Source organism: Micromesistius poutassou (assembly GCF_964030765.1).
Source record: "Micromesistius poutassou genome assembly, chromosome: 7".
NCBI classification, from domain to species: Eukaryota; Metazoa; Chordata; class Actinopteri; order Gadiformes; family Gadidae; genus Micromesistius; species Micromesistius poutassou.
The window spans coordinates 18,372,721-18,390,847 of record NC_140277.1 but is presented as its reverse complement, the minus strand read 5'-3'; the positions used below and the strand labels follow the sequence as shown (position 1 = coordinate 18,390,847).

The following is an 18,127-nucleotide window of genomic DNA, read 5'->3' as shown; positions in this document are numbered from 1 at the left end:
GGGATCCCTCCTTCCAAGGATGGTCAGCAGTGCAGCGGGAGCCATAATTGACATACAGGCCAAACATTAAACCGATGATGGGGTGCTGGCCGGTTAACCCTGACCCTGACCCTAACCAAGGTCGTTCAGACTTGCGGACAACGTCCAAGGGGCCGGGGTCCCGAGAGGCCTCCCTTAGTGGGGCAGCAGCCAGCACAGCAACCGGGATCGATTAAAAACACATCTATTAAAAAGAGCAGGTAAAATAAATAAAAAGAAGGGGGAGAGATCCACACACACACACACACACACACACACACACACACACACACACACACACACACACACACACACACACACACACACACACACACACACACACCCTCTCATAAATAATAAATCATCAAAAATAATAATTAACACGCATGCATATGAATAAATAAAGAATATAGGATAAAAAGTTTTGGATAAAAAAGGAAGCACACTGCAATCTAAAATTCATGTGAAGATATGCAGGAAGTCCTTTTAATTAAAACCATGCACACACACATATATATATATATATATATATATATATATATATATATATATATATATGTGTAAAAAGAATAATATATAAATAGATATAAAATGCAGAAACACGTGGATAAAAGATAAAAAGTGCTAAAATAAGTGCCAAGGTAAGAAAATAAATAAATAAATACATAAATAAATAAATAAATAGGTAAAGAATGGAAAGAATAAAAATAGGGATGAGAGGCCTCCGACAGAATTTGGAACTTGTAAAACTGGAGGCCTAAATAAAATCATGGTAAAAAAGAACACACAGTAATAAAAACATGCAACATTTTAAAACGCACACTGTGGACCCGGTGCCATGCAGGGAGCCCCAAGGAGGAGTCCCGGGTTCTCCCAGCGCCCCCAGCAGCGGCCCGGCGCGGTCCCTACTCCCTGACGTTCAGGCCCAAGGGGGTAAGTGTCCATCTACGCTCCGCCGCCGTCCTCTGTCTGTCCGACCAGCACGCCTTCATCTCCAGCCCAGTGATGAATGATGAGGTAATGGGGTGTGTTTGGAAATGTTCCACCAGTCTAGTGTTGGATGTACCTCTGTGTATGTTATAGAAATGTTGTTTGAGTCGAGTGAGTATTGTGTGCTTTGTACACTTAATACACTATCTATCCCGATCCATGACCCCAGTACATTTAATACACTATCTATCCAGATTCATAACCCCAGTACATTTAATACACTATCTATCCAGATTCATAACCTCAGTACATTTAATACACTATCTATCCAGATTCATAACCCCAGTACATTTAATACACTATCTATCCAGATTCATAACCTCAGTACATTTAATACACTATCTATCCAGATTCATAACCTCAGTACATTTAATACACTATCTATCCAGATTCATAACCCCAGTACATTTAATACACTATCTATCCAGATTCATAACCTCAGTACATTTAATACACTATCTATCCAGATTCATAACCTCAGTACATTTAATACACTATCTATTCTGATCCATGACCCTGCTTGTTTCAGTCAAGTTAAGGACTGTTTAAATCATCATCATGAATCTAATCAACATCAACATAATATAAAGCGACATGATTGTGTTTGTACAAGAATAATAAAGTGTTTGATACAAATATACTACAGAATTTACCAATAGAGAGATCACTAAAGATAGAAATGTAATAATTACTGATAACTGAGCGATTTATTGAGCATCACTGAAAACACACCTTTTTAAAATAGCTTTCATCATCAAACTCTCCTCATCTGAACAATTAATCTTTCTAACTGTAGAGGAAGCTCAATGCATAATATTTTTTATAACTGTAGAGGAAGCCAAAGATATGATATTGAGGATAATGAATTCCCTGTTGCATAAAAAAAAGTTTTGGAGTTAAAAAAAACAACAGAATGTGTGTGTGTGTGTGTGTGTGTGTGTGTGTGTGTGTGTGTGTGTGTGTGTGTGTGTGTGTGTGTGTGTGTGTGTGTCAATACAACTGACTCAGAGAGAATGAGATACCAGACTTCGTAAACCCAAACCCAGGGAGGAGGTCCTCCTGGGTGAAGGAGGTCCTGAAGGTGAGGATGTGTGTCAGTGTGTCTGAGGACCCTCCTCCACCTGGGGACACTCTGTAGAAGGACAGAGTGCCAGCAGGCCGGTCCAGATACACTCCTACTCTGTTAGAGCCAGCGGGGGGGAGACGGATGGAGGTTGGTATATTGTTGTGCTTGGCAGCGTAACGGTCATCATAACACTGAAGACTCCAGGACTTGTTGTTCGATCCAATCTCGCTGTCATCACCATCTCCTCTCCTTGTGATTCCTCTGTATGTCACTCCTACTTTAACACCTCCTTCCCTCTCTACCTCCCAGTAACAGCGACCAGTCAGAGCCTCTCTTCCCAACACCTGGAGCCAGCCGTCAAATCTCTCTGGGTGATCAGGATACGGCTGCCGCTCTTTATCCCGCGTCCCCTTTCTGTTGTCCTCAGACAGAGAGAGTTCTCTGCAGGCTGTGTTTGGGTCCAGTGTGAGTTCACAGGCATCTGAGGGGAGAACAAGACACCGTTACCAGGGCCGGTTCTACACTGAATTGCGCCCTAGGAGAGACTCCGCCCGAGCGCCCGGGCTCATTCATGCAAATGAGCTGCTGCCCATTGACCAATCAGCTGTCAGAGTGAACCACAGCATGGAGGAGAAGTGATTGTTGCCGTTTGCGGACTCCCTGAGCTCTATATCTATATAATATAATAATAATAATAATAATACATTATATAATATATAGGTATCTATATAATATATCTAATATCAGGGCCAAAAGCTATGTGCGCCTCTGATGATATTATGAATCATAAAGACTGCGTCTGACGTCTCTGGTCCTTCCACAACAAGTAAAGACTCGTAGTGGGGGTTATCTTGGCCATGGTTCAGAAGAATTGGGGGAAAGGGACTTTGGCTTTGACTCTCTGAAGTCCGGATTGAACCGCGACATGGAGGAGAAAGGGATTGTGCTCCCGGAGCTGAGCTGCCGGACTGCCGCCGAAGCTCCCCCGCCGTACTCCCGGAGCGGGGCTGCCGGACTGCCGCCGGAGTTCTGGCGGCAGTCCGGGAGCTCCGGCGGGGGAGCTTCTCCCTGCCAGGCGGTCACATCTATTTCTGTATGGAATCTCCCTGCTTCTGAAATGCGCAAACATCTCCGCCCAGCGCTCGTCCGCTGGTCCAGGTCCACAAAATCGTATCTATGCTCTGATTGGAGGGGGGTGGGGAAGTGGGTGGTAATATGCAAATGTACCCCCCCCCCCCCTCCTGTGTAGGAGGGGGCGCCGAAACTGACTCGCTCGTTTGGTAACTGTAGGCGGGGTACTTTCAGAAATGCATATCTCACTCAAAAAAGCATGTACAGACTTTTTTTAAAGTTTGTATGCGTGTGGCAGCACCAGAGACCCAAAACAACAGCCCAAATCCCAGGAAAAGTGTTGTTTTCATAATATGTCCCCTTTAACACACTCAGTGTTAGAGTAGCACTACTAATAACATGCGGTATGGTAGCGTTTAAATGGCGGCTATTGTGACACGGTTTCAGTATCGGTATACCGTACTGCGACACTATGAGGGGCTGTTCCGTTATTATAGGGCAGACTAAAGGGCTCTTTATGGTTCCACGTCGACGCAACGACCCCGCAGACGCTTCCACGCAGTCCTGAACCTTTCTGGTCCTGCGTCGGGTTTTAGTGAGCGGACCAATCACACCCCTTGCGGCTGCGTCGCCTCGACGGAAGGTTACAATTTTTGGGAGGCGCACGTCAGGCCCTCGCGGTGGACGCAAGGAGGGTCCGCAAGGACGTAAGGGGTCCGTCACCCCCTTGCGTTGCGTGAACGTGGGACCATAACCAGCCCTTAACAGTCCTCCGCTCTCTGTTCCCTACAGGCTGCTTGTTCCCGCCGCTGTCCTGATTGCGGGCGGGGCATCGGATATTGTCGTTATTATTATATCCTACCTTATCTCCTAAACAATGTAAGACCTGCTTTGTGTTTCCCTGAATGAAAAGCACTCGGGGCGTCCTGTCTGGGCCTTAGATCTACTAAAGCACTGGTCCTGTCTGGGCCTTAGATCTACTAAAGCACTGGTCCTGTCTGGGCCTTAGATCTACTAAAGCACTGGTCCTGTCTGGGCCTTAGATCGACTAAAGCACTGGTCCTGTCTGGGCCTTAGATCTACTAAAGCACTGGTCCTGTCTGGGCCTTAGATCTACTAAAGCACTGGTCCTGTCTGGGCCTTAGATCTACTAAAGCACTGGTCCTGTCTGGGCCTTAGATCTACTAAAGCACTGGTCCTGTCTGGGCCTTAGATCTACTAAAGCACTGGTCCTGTCTGGGCCTTAGATCTACTAAAGCACTGGTCCTGTCTGGGCCTTAGATCTACTAAAGCACTGGTCCTGTCTGGGCCTTAGATCTACTAAAGCACTGGTCCTGTCTGGGCCTTAGATCTACTAAAGCACTGGTCCTGTCTGGGCCTTAGATCTACTAAAGCACTGGTCCTGTCTGGGCCTTAGATCTACTAAAGCACTGGTCCTTTCTGGGCCTTAGATCTACTAAAGCACTGGTCCTGTCTGGGCCTTAGATCTACTAAAGCACTGGTCCTGTCTGGGCCTTAGATCTACTAAAGCACTGGTCCTGTCTGGGCCGTAGATCTACTAAATGGGATGGGGGGGGGTCCTCGCTGGGCGGCCCTCACACGTAGCATCGGAGCTACAAATCATATCGGGTTAAAAATCCTTTTGGCGGGTGTTCATAAAAACTTACTTTACGCCAGTTTGGCCGATGATGCATGAGGCAATCTCAGAGCCACTCTACACGGCATTTCAGAATGTTTGTAAACAATAGCCGTAAGGACACTTCAGAATGTTTGTAAACAATAGCCGTAAGGACACTTCAGAATGTTAGTAAACAATAGCCGTAAGGACACTTCAGAATGTTAGTAAACAATAGCCGTAAGGACACTTCAGAATGTTAGTAAACAATAGCCGTAAGGACACTTCAGAATGTTAGTAAACAATAGCCGTAAGGACACTTCAGAATGTTAGTAAACAATAGCCGTAAGGACACTTCAGAATGTTAGTAAACAATAGCCGTAAGGACACTTCAGAATGTTAGTAAACAATAGCCTTAAGGACACTTCAGAATGTTAGTGAACAATAGCCGTAAGGACACTTCAGAATGTTAGTAAACAATAGCCGTAAGGACACTTCAGAATGTTAGTAAACAATAGCCGTAAGGACACTTCAGAATGTTAGTAAACAATAGCCGTAAGGACACTTCAGAATGTTAGTAAACAATAGCCGTAAGGACACTTCCGGGTGGCAGAACGCGAGCGGCTGCCACTGACCTGAAGCCATCCAGCCGGCTACTGTGAACATAGTTACATAGATAAAACCATTGTTGATCTGGAGTTGAAACGATGACGTAAACAATATTAATATAATATAATATAAGTTATATTTATATATATTAATGAGACGTCCTGTAGCACCCCGCAAGAAGAAAACCATTCATTCAAGCCATTGACTCTGTTTTCTGGATCGCTCTGCCCTGGTCAAATGACATGGAAGGGTTTGTTTACTAGTGGTGCCATCGGAGAACGCTTCGGCTTTTGCCACCCGGAAGAACGAATTGTGACGTCATGGTGAATTGTCGTACTGTTCTCGCTCCCTGGGCGGTACTGACTACATTTCCCATGAGCACTGTCGTGATGCTACGTGATGTTGTGTGGGGCGCGCCCCACTGGTGGGGAATAGAGACGTGCAGGTGGGGCGCGACAAACGGGAGGAAGTGTCACTGAAAACTCCATGTTTCTTATGGTAGGAGCGAAAGCTTGACAGTAGGGCTGGGCGATATGGGCCAAAAGTCATATCTCCTATTTTCAAGCAGAATGTCGATATAAGATATATATCAATATTTGTTCATACAATAAAATAGGTGCCGTCGCCGCGCTCCAACTGGTCGTTCTATATCGGGGCGCCGCGTCGCTGTGCTCGTTAACCTGCCTTGCCGATTGCAACTCAATCCTAAATTTGGGTGTAGGCCAGGGTAGCTAAACATTTTAAAATGAGTCAGTCAAAAACAGTCGGAGCAAGATGTTGCAAATGCATGTTTCGCGCTGAAGGGGATTTAAAAAAGTGAGGCGAGTGGTGGAAGAGCGGGGCCGGGGCAGAGTGTGTGTGAGCCAGAGGCAGAGCGGAGTGGAGAGAGATGAGCAGAGCAGAGTCCTGCACGCCTCTTATTTGCAAACCCGCACCCGTCCTTACCCGCAAAACTTAAAACCACATCCGACCCGTGTTCCGACAGTAGCGCAAATTACATTCCGCACCCGACCAGACCCGCTATAAATTGATACCAACACCCGACCCGCACCAAAAGGAAAATCAGACACATAAGATGGAACGCCGGGGAATTACACCAGTGGTGTTTGGCGTGGTGCTTTAGATTGCCGTGCAAAAAAGCACATCATCCACTGTGGACGGTTTTAGTTGACTCCTCCGCTCCTGAATAGGCATCAGATCCAGCACCGGAGAAGTCTCGCTCTTTTTTCTTTCAGCTGCACTTTTATTTTCTCTATTGTTGAACTTGCTGTCATTTGATGTTATTTAGTTAGAATTTAGATAAAACATGATGTAACTTGATGTTACTTCAATAAATTTGGAAATGTTAAGCTTGGCGTATTTCATTAGCATTGTGTTGGGGCGATGGGGGCAGGTGGGGCTTGAAAGTCCCCCCTTGTCCAAAGTGGGGGATGACCGAAAAAGTTAGAGAACCACCGCGTTAAACTAAACGCGGCGGTGGTTGGTTGACAGACGTCTGGGGGCGAGAAGGGGAAGGAGGCAGGGGATGACATTGAGAATATCAACAACAAATATCAACAAAAAATTTGGCTAGTGGAAATTCTGATTGGCTGGTAACTTTAGAAAGTTACCAGCCCAATTGGCTGGTAATCAAAAAAGTTAATTTAGAACCCTGCACACGGGGGTCAAACTCGCACACGTTTCAGCCCTCGTACGGCTGGCCGCTCACGGTTAATATTTCTTAATGCTGCGTAACATTCACTAGGAAGCAAATATCAAAGGAGAACGAAATATAGATTATTGTAGAATATAATTATTATACATCAACAGTTTGATGAAGGTGAAGTCCACCATCATCTTCATTCCCAGGATGATTTGACTGAACCAACGTCACCTCCTGCTGTGTGGATGGACTTTCCATCTCTATAGTTAGTGTGTGTTGAGATGAATCAAACTAAACAGACACTTACATCTCTGTGGAGCTGGTTTCATCCTCCACTCTCCACCGTGCTCCACACTGGGGAGACAAAGAGAGAGCAGCATGTTGTCTTTAGACAGGGAAACATTATTCACATGTTAACAAAGAGAGAGCAGCATGTTGTCTTTAGACAGGGAAACATTATTCACATGTTAACAAAGAGAGAGCAGCATGTTGTCTTTAGACAGGGAAACATTATTCACATGTTAACAAAGAGAGCAGCATGTTGTCTTTAGACAAGGGAACATTATTCACATGTTAACAAAGAGAGAGCAGCATTTTGTCTTTAGACAAGGGAACATTATTCACATGTTAACAAAGAGAGAGCAGCATGTTGTCTTTAGACAAGGGAACATTATTCACATGTTAACAAAGAGAGCAGCATTTTGTCTCCAAAAACTGAAACATTAACATAACTGTTGTTTCTAAATGAGAGCACATTATCTAGTAATATAAAACGGGTGGCTTAAATCAAGTGACCTGATTGGTTCCCAACTGTTGTATATTGAGCATATACACACAGCTATGACGCCCGTTCAGTTTACAGAGTTCAGTATCACTCCGCGCCTAACTTGAACTGTTGTTTATTTATATATAAAAGCAATAGCATAGTTCACTGAAGCCTAAAAATATGTTGATTGCTGGAGAGGGTGGAAATGTTGTAAAGCAATAGGCACACGGTGAGTGAACTCGATAGTAGGCTAAATTGCCGGCGAACCGAGCTACCGTCTATAGCCTTCTCTCTGAAGGACGCTACATTTTGTTGCATAGCAACCACCGCGCACTTTGCAGGCAGTCAGGAGGGACAATTTTTTTGACTTTTCCGACTTTCTCGCTTTTTCAAAATTGAGGGTGTCTATGACTTTCATTCATTCACCGTTTTATAAAAGCAATAGATCATGACAGGCTGTGTGTTCTCATTATACCACAGTAAAGGGGCGTTGTCCCCTTTACTGTGGTATAATGAGCGATCAGTGGGACGGTAACATGGTCCACTGATCCTTGTAGGAGACATTGTCCCTGAGTGGTGAGCTGTCCTCTCCATACCTGAGATTGTCCAGTCTCCAGTGTGGGTCCTCCAGTCCAGCAGAGAGCAGCGCAGCTCCTGAGTCTCCTGGGTGATTGTAGCTCAGGTCCAGCTCTCTCAGATGGGAGGGGTTGAAGCTCACAGCTGAGGCCAGAGAAGCACAGCCTTCCTGTGTGACCAGGCAGCCAGACACCCTACACACACACACACACACACACACACACACACACACACACACACACACACACACACACACACACACACACACACACATCACATCCAAGCAACTCATAGGAAGGAGGTCTTAAAGAGGACATATTATGGTGTTTTCTCAACAAGTAAACATAGCATATGAGTTCAGGAAAACATGTTTTTGAAGCTGTTTGCTGGAAATAGCTTCTGGGAAACAAAATCTCTCCTACCGCTATTCCCCTCTGTTTCAGTCCCTTCACAATGTGCTGTTTCTGGTGTTTGTAGCGTTCATGCAAATGAGCTGCTGAACCATGAATGTTGAACCATTGTGTAAAAATGTCTTGATAACAAGGAACAGACCAGTGTAAATGTTTTGGTGAGAGTCAACAGCTATTCAGTCTATGGTCAGAACGTCCAAAGTAATTCCTCAACAATCCAAAAATATAACAAAGAACTTGAAATCGGTCAAATGTCTTCTGATATGGAACATTGTGGCGTGACTGTTTGCACATTATGTAAAACTGTCATTTTAATTATTAATACATTTCATACAACAATTAGTTTAATTGTTTTTGCACCTTGACTAAAACTGACCTTAGAGTTTCCAGTGTACAGTGTGGACTCCCCAGTCCAGCAGAGAGCAGCTTCACTCCTGAATCCTGCAGATCATTGGTACTCAGGTCCAGCTCTCTCAGACTAGAGGAGTTGGAGCTGAGAACTGAGGCCAGAGCTTCACAGCATCTCTCTGACAGATGGCAGCCAGTCAGCCTTTAAACAATATGCAGTTGTTAATTAGTTGTTAATTATACATAAATGATACATCTATAATGTTTTATAAATAATGAAACAACTGGAAAACATGTCTTCAAAGAAACTTTTTAAGAAGAGTCTGTTATTCTACTTTAGGGCTCTACACTCACACAAACAGACAGGAACATGTTACTCTTCAGAGCATTTTTAACAGACAGTTAAACTACTGTCTATTAAACATATTCACACAACTGACCCTAGTTGAATATGTAATTTAAGACATTTTTAATTCATACAATCATCGCTAGATCGTTGTTTCACACTAACAGTCAGTACCTCGTCCCTGGTCCCTCCTAGTGTCTACATTGTTGAGTCCTTGGGCTCCGTCACTCGCCCTAACAATCTCCTCCCTGTACAGTGTCACCGACCCCTCCCCTGTCTGACTACCCTCCTGTCACCGACCCCTCCCCTGTCTGACTACCCTCCTGTCACCGACCCCTCCCCTGTCTGACTACCCTCCTGTCACCGAGCCCTCCCCTGTCTGACTACTCTCCTGTCACCGACCCCTCCCCTCTGACTACCCTCCTGTCACCGACCCCTCCCCTGTCTGACTACCCTCCTGTCACCGACCCCTCCCCTGTCTGACTACCCTCCTGTCACCGACCCCTCCACTGTCTGACTACCCTCCTGTCACCGACCCCTCCCCTGTCTGACTACCCTCCTGTCACCGACCCCTCCCCTGTCTGACTACCCTCTACCTTCAAGCCCCAAGTCCCTCCTCTACATATTTGTGTCCCTCAGTAAAGACCCTTTGATTTACTGTCTGTCAGCCTCACTCTGTGTGAGCATTTGGGTCCACTCGCTCTACTTCCCCTTAACAGCTGCTCAGACGGAGCTTCACAGAGGAGGGGGGTGCCCCTCGGTCGTGACGTCAGACTTCCTCGGTAAAGGTCTGACGTCACGTAAAGAACGCCACCTGCGTTCAGCAGAGTGGAACGTTCACGGTATGTTTTGGGGAGAATGGCAAAAACATAGGATTTGACCCCTTTTCTCTCTAAATTGGGGACTTATTCCAGTAACAGATACAATGGCATGGATTACTATATTGAAGATCATATAAAACATATTAAGACTCGTTAAATAACAAAAACAGCACATTTATTTTTGCCATGAAATCTTATCTCAGAATTCTGTGATAATTAACACTAATTCTGAAAAAAAGACAGGCTTATTATTCCATAAAAACTCAGAATTCAGAGTTAATTATGTCATTAATTCAGAAAAACAAGAACAGAATTCATTTTCTCAAGTGAATTTCCAAGTATGTTAGGTGGCATGCATACAATGATTACGTCTAGGCTTGTGACAACTACTACACTATTTAAGAATCAGCTGAATGTCTGCTGATAGTAAAATGTTATTATGCACATTAAGTAAACTGACCTGAGAGTTTCCAGTGTACAGTGTGGACTCCCCAGTCCAGCAGAGAGCAGCTTCACTCCTGAATCCTGCAGATCATTGGTACTCAGGTCCAGCTCTCTCAGACTAGAGGAGTTGGAGCTGAGAACTGAGGCCAGAGCTTCACAGCATATCTCTGACAGATGGCAGCCAGTCAGCCTTTAAACAATATGCAGTTGTTTTAATTATACATAAATTATACATCTATAATGTTTTATGAATGATGAAACAACTGGAAAACGTGTCTTCAAAGAATCTTTTAAAGAAGAGTCTGTTATTCTACTTTAGGGCTCTACACTCACACAAACAGACAGGAACATGTTACTCTTCAGAACATTTTTAACAGACAGTTAAACTACTGTCTGTTAAAAATATTCACACAACTAACCCTAGTTGAATATGTAATTTAAGACATTTTAAATGTATACAATCATCGCTAGATCGTTGTTTCACACTAACAGTCAGTACCTCGTCCCTGGTCCCTCCTAGTGTCTACATTGTTGAGTCCTTGGGCTCCGTCGCTCGCCCTAACAATCTCCTCCCTGTACAGTGTCACCGACCCCTCCCCTGTCTGACTACCCTCCTGTCACCGACCCCTCCCCTGTCTGACTACCCTCCTGTCACCGACCCCTCCCCTGTCTGACTACCCTCCTGTCACCGACCCCTCCCCTGTCTGACTACCCTCCTGTCACCGACCCCTCCCCTGTCTGACTACCCTCCTGTCACCGACCCCTCCCCTGTCTGACTACCCTCCTGTCACCGACCCCTCCCCTGTCTGACTACCCTCCTGTCACCGACCCCTCCCCTGTCTGACTACCCTCCTGTCACCGACCCCTCCCCTGTCTGACTACCCTCCTGTCACCGACCCCTCCCCTGTCTGACTACCCTCCTGTCACCGACCCCTCCCCTGTCTGACTACCCTCCCGTCACCGACCCCTCCCCTGTCTGACCCTCCAGCCTTCAAGCCCCAAGTCCCTCCTTTACATATTTGTGTCCCTCAGTAAAGACCCTTTGATTTACTGTCTGTCAGCCTCACTCTGTGTGAGCATTTGGGTCCACTCGCTCTACTTCCCCTTAACAGCTGCTCAGACGGAGCTTCACAGAGGAGGGGGTGCCCCTCGGTCGTGACGTCAGACTTCCTCAGTAAAGGTCTGACGTCACGTAAAGAACGCCACCTGCGTTCAGCAGAGTGGAACGTTCACGGCGTGTTTTGGGGAGAATGGCAAAAACATAGGATTTGAACCCTTTTCTCTCTAAATTGGGGACTTATTTCAGTAACAGAGATACAATGGCATGGATTACTATATTGAAGATCATATGAAACATATTAAGACTCGTTAAATAACAAAAACAGCACATTTATTTTTGCCATGAAATCTTATCTCAGAATTCTGAGATAATTAACACAGTAATTCAGAAAAAAAGACAGGCTTATTATTCAATAAAAACTCAGAATTCTGAGTTAATTATGTCATTCATTCAGAAAAAGAAGAACTGAATTCATTTTCTCAAGTGAATTTCCAAGTATGTTAGGTGGCATGCATACAATGATTACGTCTAGGCTTGTGACAACTATTACACTATTTAAGAATCAGCTGAATGTCTGCTGATAGTAAAATGTTATTATGCACATAAACTGACCTGAGAGTTTCTAGTGTACAGTGTGGACTCCCCAGTCCAGCAGAGAGCAGCTTCACTCCTGAATCCTGCAGATCATTGGTACTCAGGTCCAGCTCTCTCAGACTAGAGGAGTTGAAGCTGAGAACTGAGGCCAGAGCTTTACAGCATCTCTCTGACAGATGGCAGCCAGTCAGCCTTTAAACAATATGCAGTTGTTTTAATTATACATCAATTATACATTTATAATGTTTTATGGATGATGAAACAACTGGAAAACGTCTTCAAAGAAACTTTTTAAGAAGAGTCTGTTATTCTACTTTAGGGCTCTACACTCACACAAACAGACAGGAACATGTTACTCTTCAGAACATTTTTAACAGACAGTTAAACTACTGTCTATTAAAAATATTCACACAACTAACCCTAGTTGAATATGTAATTTAAGACATTTTTAATGTATACAATCATCGCTAGATCGTTGTTTCACACTAACAGTCAGTACCTCGTCCCTGGTCCCTCCTAGTGTCTACATTGTTGAGTCCTTGTGCTCCGTCGCTCGTCCTAACAATCTCCTCCCTGTACAGTGTCACCGACCCCTCCCCTGTCTGACTACCCTCCTGTCACCGACCCCTCCCCTGTCTGACTACCCTCCTGTCACCCACCCCTCCCCTGTCTGACTACCCTCCTGTCACCGACCCCTCCCCTGTCTGACTACCCTCCTGTCACCGACCCCTCCCCTGTCTGACTACCCTCCTGTCACCGACCCCTCCCCTGTCTGACTACCCTCCTGTCACCGACCCCTCCCCTGTCTGACTACCCTCCTGTCACTGACCCCTCCCCTGTCTGACTACCCTCCTGTCACCGACCCCTCCCCTGTCTGACTACCCTCCAGCCTTCAAGCCCCAAGTCCCTCCTTTACATATTTGTGTCCCTCAGTAAAGACCCTTTGATTTACTGTCTGTCAGCCTCACTCTGTGTGAGCATTTGGGTCCACTCGCTCTACTTCCCCTTAACAGCTGCTCAGACGGAGCTTCACAGAGGAGGGGGTGCCCCTCAGTCGTGACGTCAGACTTCCTCGGTAAAGGTCTGACGTCACGTAAAGAACGCCACCTGCGTTCAGCAGAGTGGAACGTTCACGGTGTGTTTTGGGGAGGATAGTAAAAACATAGGATTTTACCACTTTTCTCTCTAAATTGGGGACTTATTCCAGTAACAGAGATACAATGGCATGGATTACTATATTGAAGATCATATAAAACATATTAAGACTCGTTAAATAACAAAAACAGCACATTTATTTTTGCCATGAAATCTTATCTCAGAATTCTGTGATAATTAACACAGTAATTCAGAAAAAAAGACAGGCTTATTATTCCATAAAAACTCAGAATTCTGAGTTAATTATGTCATTCATTCAGAAAATCAAGAACATAATTCATTTTCTCAAGTGAATTTCCAAGTATGTCAGGTGGCATGCATACAATGATTACGTCTAGGCTTGTGACAACTACTACACTATTTAAGAATCAGCTGAATGTCTGCTGATAGTAAAATGTTATTATGCACATTGACTAAAACTGACCTGAGAGTTTCCAGTGTACAGTGTGGACTCCCCAGTCCAGCAGAGAGCAGCTTCACTCCTGAATCCTGCAGATCATTGGTACTCAGGTCCAGCTCTCTCAGACTAGAGGAGTTGGAGCTGAGAACTGAGACCAGAGCTTCACAGCATCTCTTTGACAGATCACAGCCAGTCAGCCTTTAAACAATATGCAGTTGTTTTAATTATACATCAATTATACATCTATAATGTTTTATGAATGATGAAACAACTGGAAAACGTGTCTTCAAAGAAACTTTTTAAGAAGAGTCTGTTATTCTACTTTAGGGCTCTACACTCACACAAACAGACAGGAACATGTTACTCTTCAGAACATTTTTAACAGACAGTTAAACTACTGTCTATTAAAAATATTCACACAACTAACCCCAGTTGAATACGTAATTTAAGACATTTTTAATTCATACAATCATCTCTAGATCGTTGTTTCACACTTAACAGTCAGTACCTGGTCCCTGGTCCCTCCTAGTGTCTACATTGTTGAGTCCTTGGGCTCCGTCACTCGCCCTAACAATCTCCTCCCTGTACAGTGTCACCGACCCCTCCCCTGTCTGACTACCCTCCTGTCACCGACCCCTCCCCTGTCTGACTACCCTCCTGTCACCGACCCCTCCCCTGTCTGACTACCCTCCTGTCACCGACCCCTCCCCTGTCTGACTACCCTCCAGCCTTCAAGCCCCAAGTCCCTCCTTTACATATTTGTGTCCCTCAGTAAAGACCCTTTGATTTACTGTCTGTCAGCCTCACTCTGTGTGAGCATTTGGGTCCACTCGCTCAACTTCCCCTTAACAGCTGCTCAGACGGAGCTTCACAGAGGAGGGGGTGCCCCTCGGTCGTGACGTCAGACTTCCTCGGTAAAGGTCTGACGTCTTATTTCAGTAACAGTGATACAATGGCATGGATTACTATAAGATCATATGAAACATATTAAAACTTGTTAAATCACAAAAACAGCACATTTATTTTTGCCATGAAAAGAATTCTGAGAAAATTAACACAGTAATTAAGAAAAAAAGAGCGGATTATTATTCCATAAAAACTCAGAATTCAGAGTTAATTATGTCATTAATTCAGAAAAACAAGAGCAGAATTCATTTTCTCAAGTGAATTTCCAAGTATTTTAGGTGGTATGCATACAATGATTACGTCTAGGCTTGTGACAACTACTACACTATTTAAGAATCAGCTGAATGTCTGCTGATAGTAAAATGTTATTATGCACAATAAGTAAACTGACCTGAGAGTTTCCAGTGTACAGTGTGGACTCCCCAGTCCAGCAGAGAGCAGCTTCACTCCTGAATCCTGCAGATCATTGTTACTCAGGTCCAGCTCTCTCAGACTAGAGGAGTTAGAGCTGAGAACGGAGGCCAGATCTTCACAGCATCTCTCTGACAGAAGACAGCCACTCAGCCTTCACACAAACAGACAGAAACATGTTAAACCGTTTTAATTTATACATGAACAAAGTAACTGTCTCTAAATACTCAGCAACACTATACTTTGATTAAATTTTAGTGTATTGTAATACAAGTCCTTAGAGCACCTACAAAGATGTTTTGTATATTATAATAACTTGTATATTGTAATATTATGTATATTGTGTTGTAAAACACGTTATAAGTGAACCTACAAAGCTGTTTTGGAGGCTTTGACCACTGGCAGCAGCCTCAGAAGACCCTCCTCTGAAGCAGAGTATTTCTTCAGGTCAAACACGTCCAGCTCCTCTTCTGATGTCAGTAAGATGAAGACCAGAGCTGACCATTGAGCATTCGAGAGAGATTTTCTGGAGAGACTTCCTGATGTCAGGTACCGTTGGATCTCCACTACTAGAGAACGGTCGTTCAGCTCATTCAGACAGTGGAACAGATTGATGCTTCGCTCTGGAGAGAGATCTCCCTTTATCCTCTTCTTGATGTAAGACACTGAATTCTGATTGGTCTGTGAGCTACCTCTTGTCTGTCGCAGCAGACCTCGTAGGAGACTCTGATTGGTCTTCAGAGAGAGGCCCAGGAGGAAGCGGAGGAATAAGTCCAGGTGTCCGTTCTCACTCTGTAAGGCCTTGTCCACAGCACTCTGGTAGAGGAGATCAGATTTCTTTCTAATAAGAGTAGACCACCTGGATGGTTGATCTTCTGAGAGCAGATTGACACCAGTGTCGATGAAGGACAGAAAGACATAAAGGGCAGCCAGAAACTCCTGGATGCTCAGATGGACAAAGCAAAACACCCTGTCCTGGTACAGCCCACACTCCTCTTTAAAGATCTGGGTGAACACTCCTGTGTACTCTGAGGCTGCTCTGATATCGATGCCACACTCTGCCAGGTCTGCCTCATAGAAGATCAGGTTTCCTTTCTCCAGCTGGTTAAAAGCCAGTTTTCCCAGAGAAACAATGATCTTCCTGCACTCTGAACTACAGTGTGTATCAGCTCTCCCATGATACTTCATGTCCCCCTGTATGGACTGAACCCTCAGGAAGTGGATGTACATTTGAGTCACAGTCTTGGGCATAACTTCCTTTCCCTGGGTTAATTTGAAGATGTCCTCCAGAACTGTAGCCGTGATCCAACAGAAGACTGGGATGTGACACATGATGTAGAGGCTTCGTGAGTTCTTGACGTGGAAGATGATTTTGCTGGCCAGCTTCTCGTCTCTGAATCTCTTCCTGAAGTACACCTCCTTCTGTGGGTCGGTGAACCCTCTCACCTCTGTCACCATGTCAACACACTCAGCAGGGATTTGATTGGCTGCCGCAGGGCGTGTGGTTATCCAGATGCGAGCAGATGGAAGCAGGTTGCCCCTGATGAGGTTTGTCAGCAGCATGTCCACCGAGGTGGACTCTGTGACATCAGTACAGATCGGGTTGTTCTGGAAGTCCAGAGGAAGTCGACACTCATCCAGACCATCCAAGATGAAGACAACTTGGAACCGGTCGTATCTGCAGATTCCTGTTTTTTTGGTCTCAATAAAGAAGTGATGAAGAAGTTCCACCACGCTAAACTTTTTTTCTCTCAGTAAATTCAGCTCTCTGAAAGTGAGGGGAAATATGAAGTGTATGTCGTGGTTGGTTTTGCCTTCAGCCCAGTCCAGAGTGAACTTGTGTGTTAAGATGGTTTTACCAATGCCGGCCACTCCAGTTGTCATTATTGTCCTGATTGGTTGATCCTTTCCTGGTAAGGGTTTAAAGATGTCTTCACATCTGATTGGTGTTTCCTCCCTGGCTGGCTTCCTGGAAGCTGTTTCAATCAGTCTGACCTCATGTTCCTTGTTGACCTCTCCACTGCCTCCCTCTGTGATGTAGAGCTCTGTGTAGATCTCATTCAGAGGTCTTGACTCTCCTGCTTTATCGATTCCCTCAAACACACACTGGGTCTTCTCCTTCAGATGAGACTTGATCTTATGTTGGCACTCAGCAGCAACACTTTCTACATTAGAAAACAAAATAATTGATGTATCAAATTAGTACTCCTGCTTTTTTACTCTTAGTGCCCTGTTTAAAAATAATGATCATACATCTAAATCTGTTTTCAAAATAAGAGTATCTTACTCCTCAGTGTGTCAGCCAGCTCCTCCAGCTTCAACTGCTTCATGCAGAGCAGTGTGATGTCTACCACTCCCTCTATGGCGCGCCTCCTCTGCTCCTCTTCCTCACCATCCACCTCCTCCTCCTCCCTCTGGCTCTCTGAGCATTGTGGGTAATCTGGGTAGAGAACCCTCCAGAGCTTCTCCACCTCCTTGTCTAAAAAAGCGTGTGCGTTCTCCTTGATCCGCTGGAACAGAACAAACATCAATGAGAACTTTACTGTGTTTTAATGCTTTAATGTAACTAACTGAGGACATCAGAAGCGTCTGTCCTGGATTCACGTCCTGCTGGTCTGAAGAGGGAAGCCTGGAGACTGTTAGCTCCAGGAGAGATGTTGTTCACATGTCATTCATGACTGAACTCAGTGTTGTACATTTACACACCTTCAACTCTGTGTGTTGCTGCTGTACAGACGGACCACTGGGAACCTTTGACCTCCTCTGGTGTCTGTGGAGAACACACACACACAAACACACACACACACACACACACACACCCACACACACACACACACACACACACACACACACACACACAGTCCTGTTTTTTATTGCAG

At 45.0% G+C, this 18,127-nt stretch overlaps 1 protein-coding gene across 1 annotated transcript; it reads right to left on the bottom strand.

The window, feature by feature from the left end:
• Window positions 1-8,297: 8,297 nt before the first annotated feature.
• LOC311350627 (NLR family CARD domain-containing protein 3-like) lies at window positions 8,298-17,499 on the bottom strand (the record flags this gene model as incomplete). The annotated part of the gene is made up of 8 exons (XM_084470692.1): window positions 8,298-8,547; window positions 9,140-9,313; window positions 10,739-10,912; window positions 12,395-12,568; window positions 13,956-14,129; window positions 15,229-15,402; window positions 15,622-17,413; window positions 17,469-17,499. The coding sequence occupies 8 exons, from the start codon at window positions 17,497-17,499 to the stop codon at window positions 8,298-8,300; spliced, it is 2,943 nt and encodes a 980-aa protein (XP_084326818.1).
• Window positions 17,500-18,127: the final 628 nt, after the last annotated feature.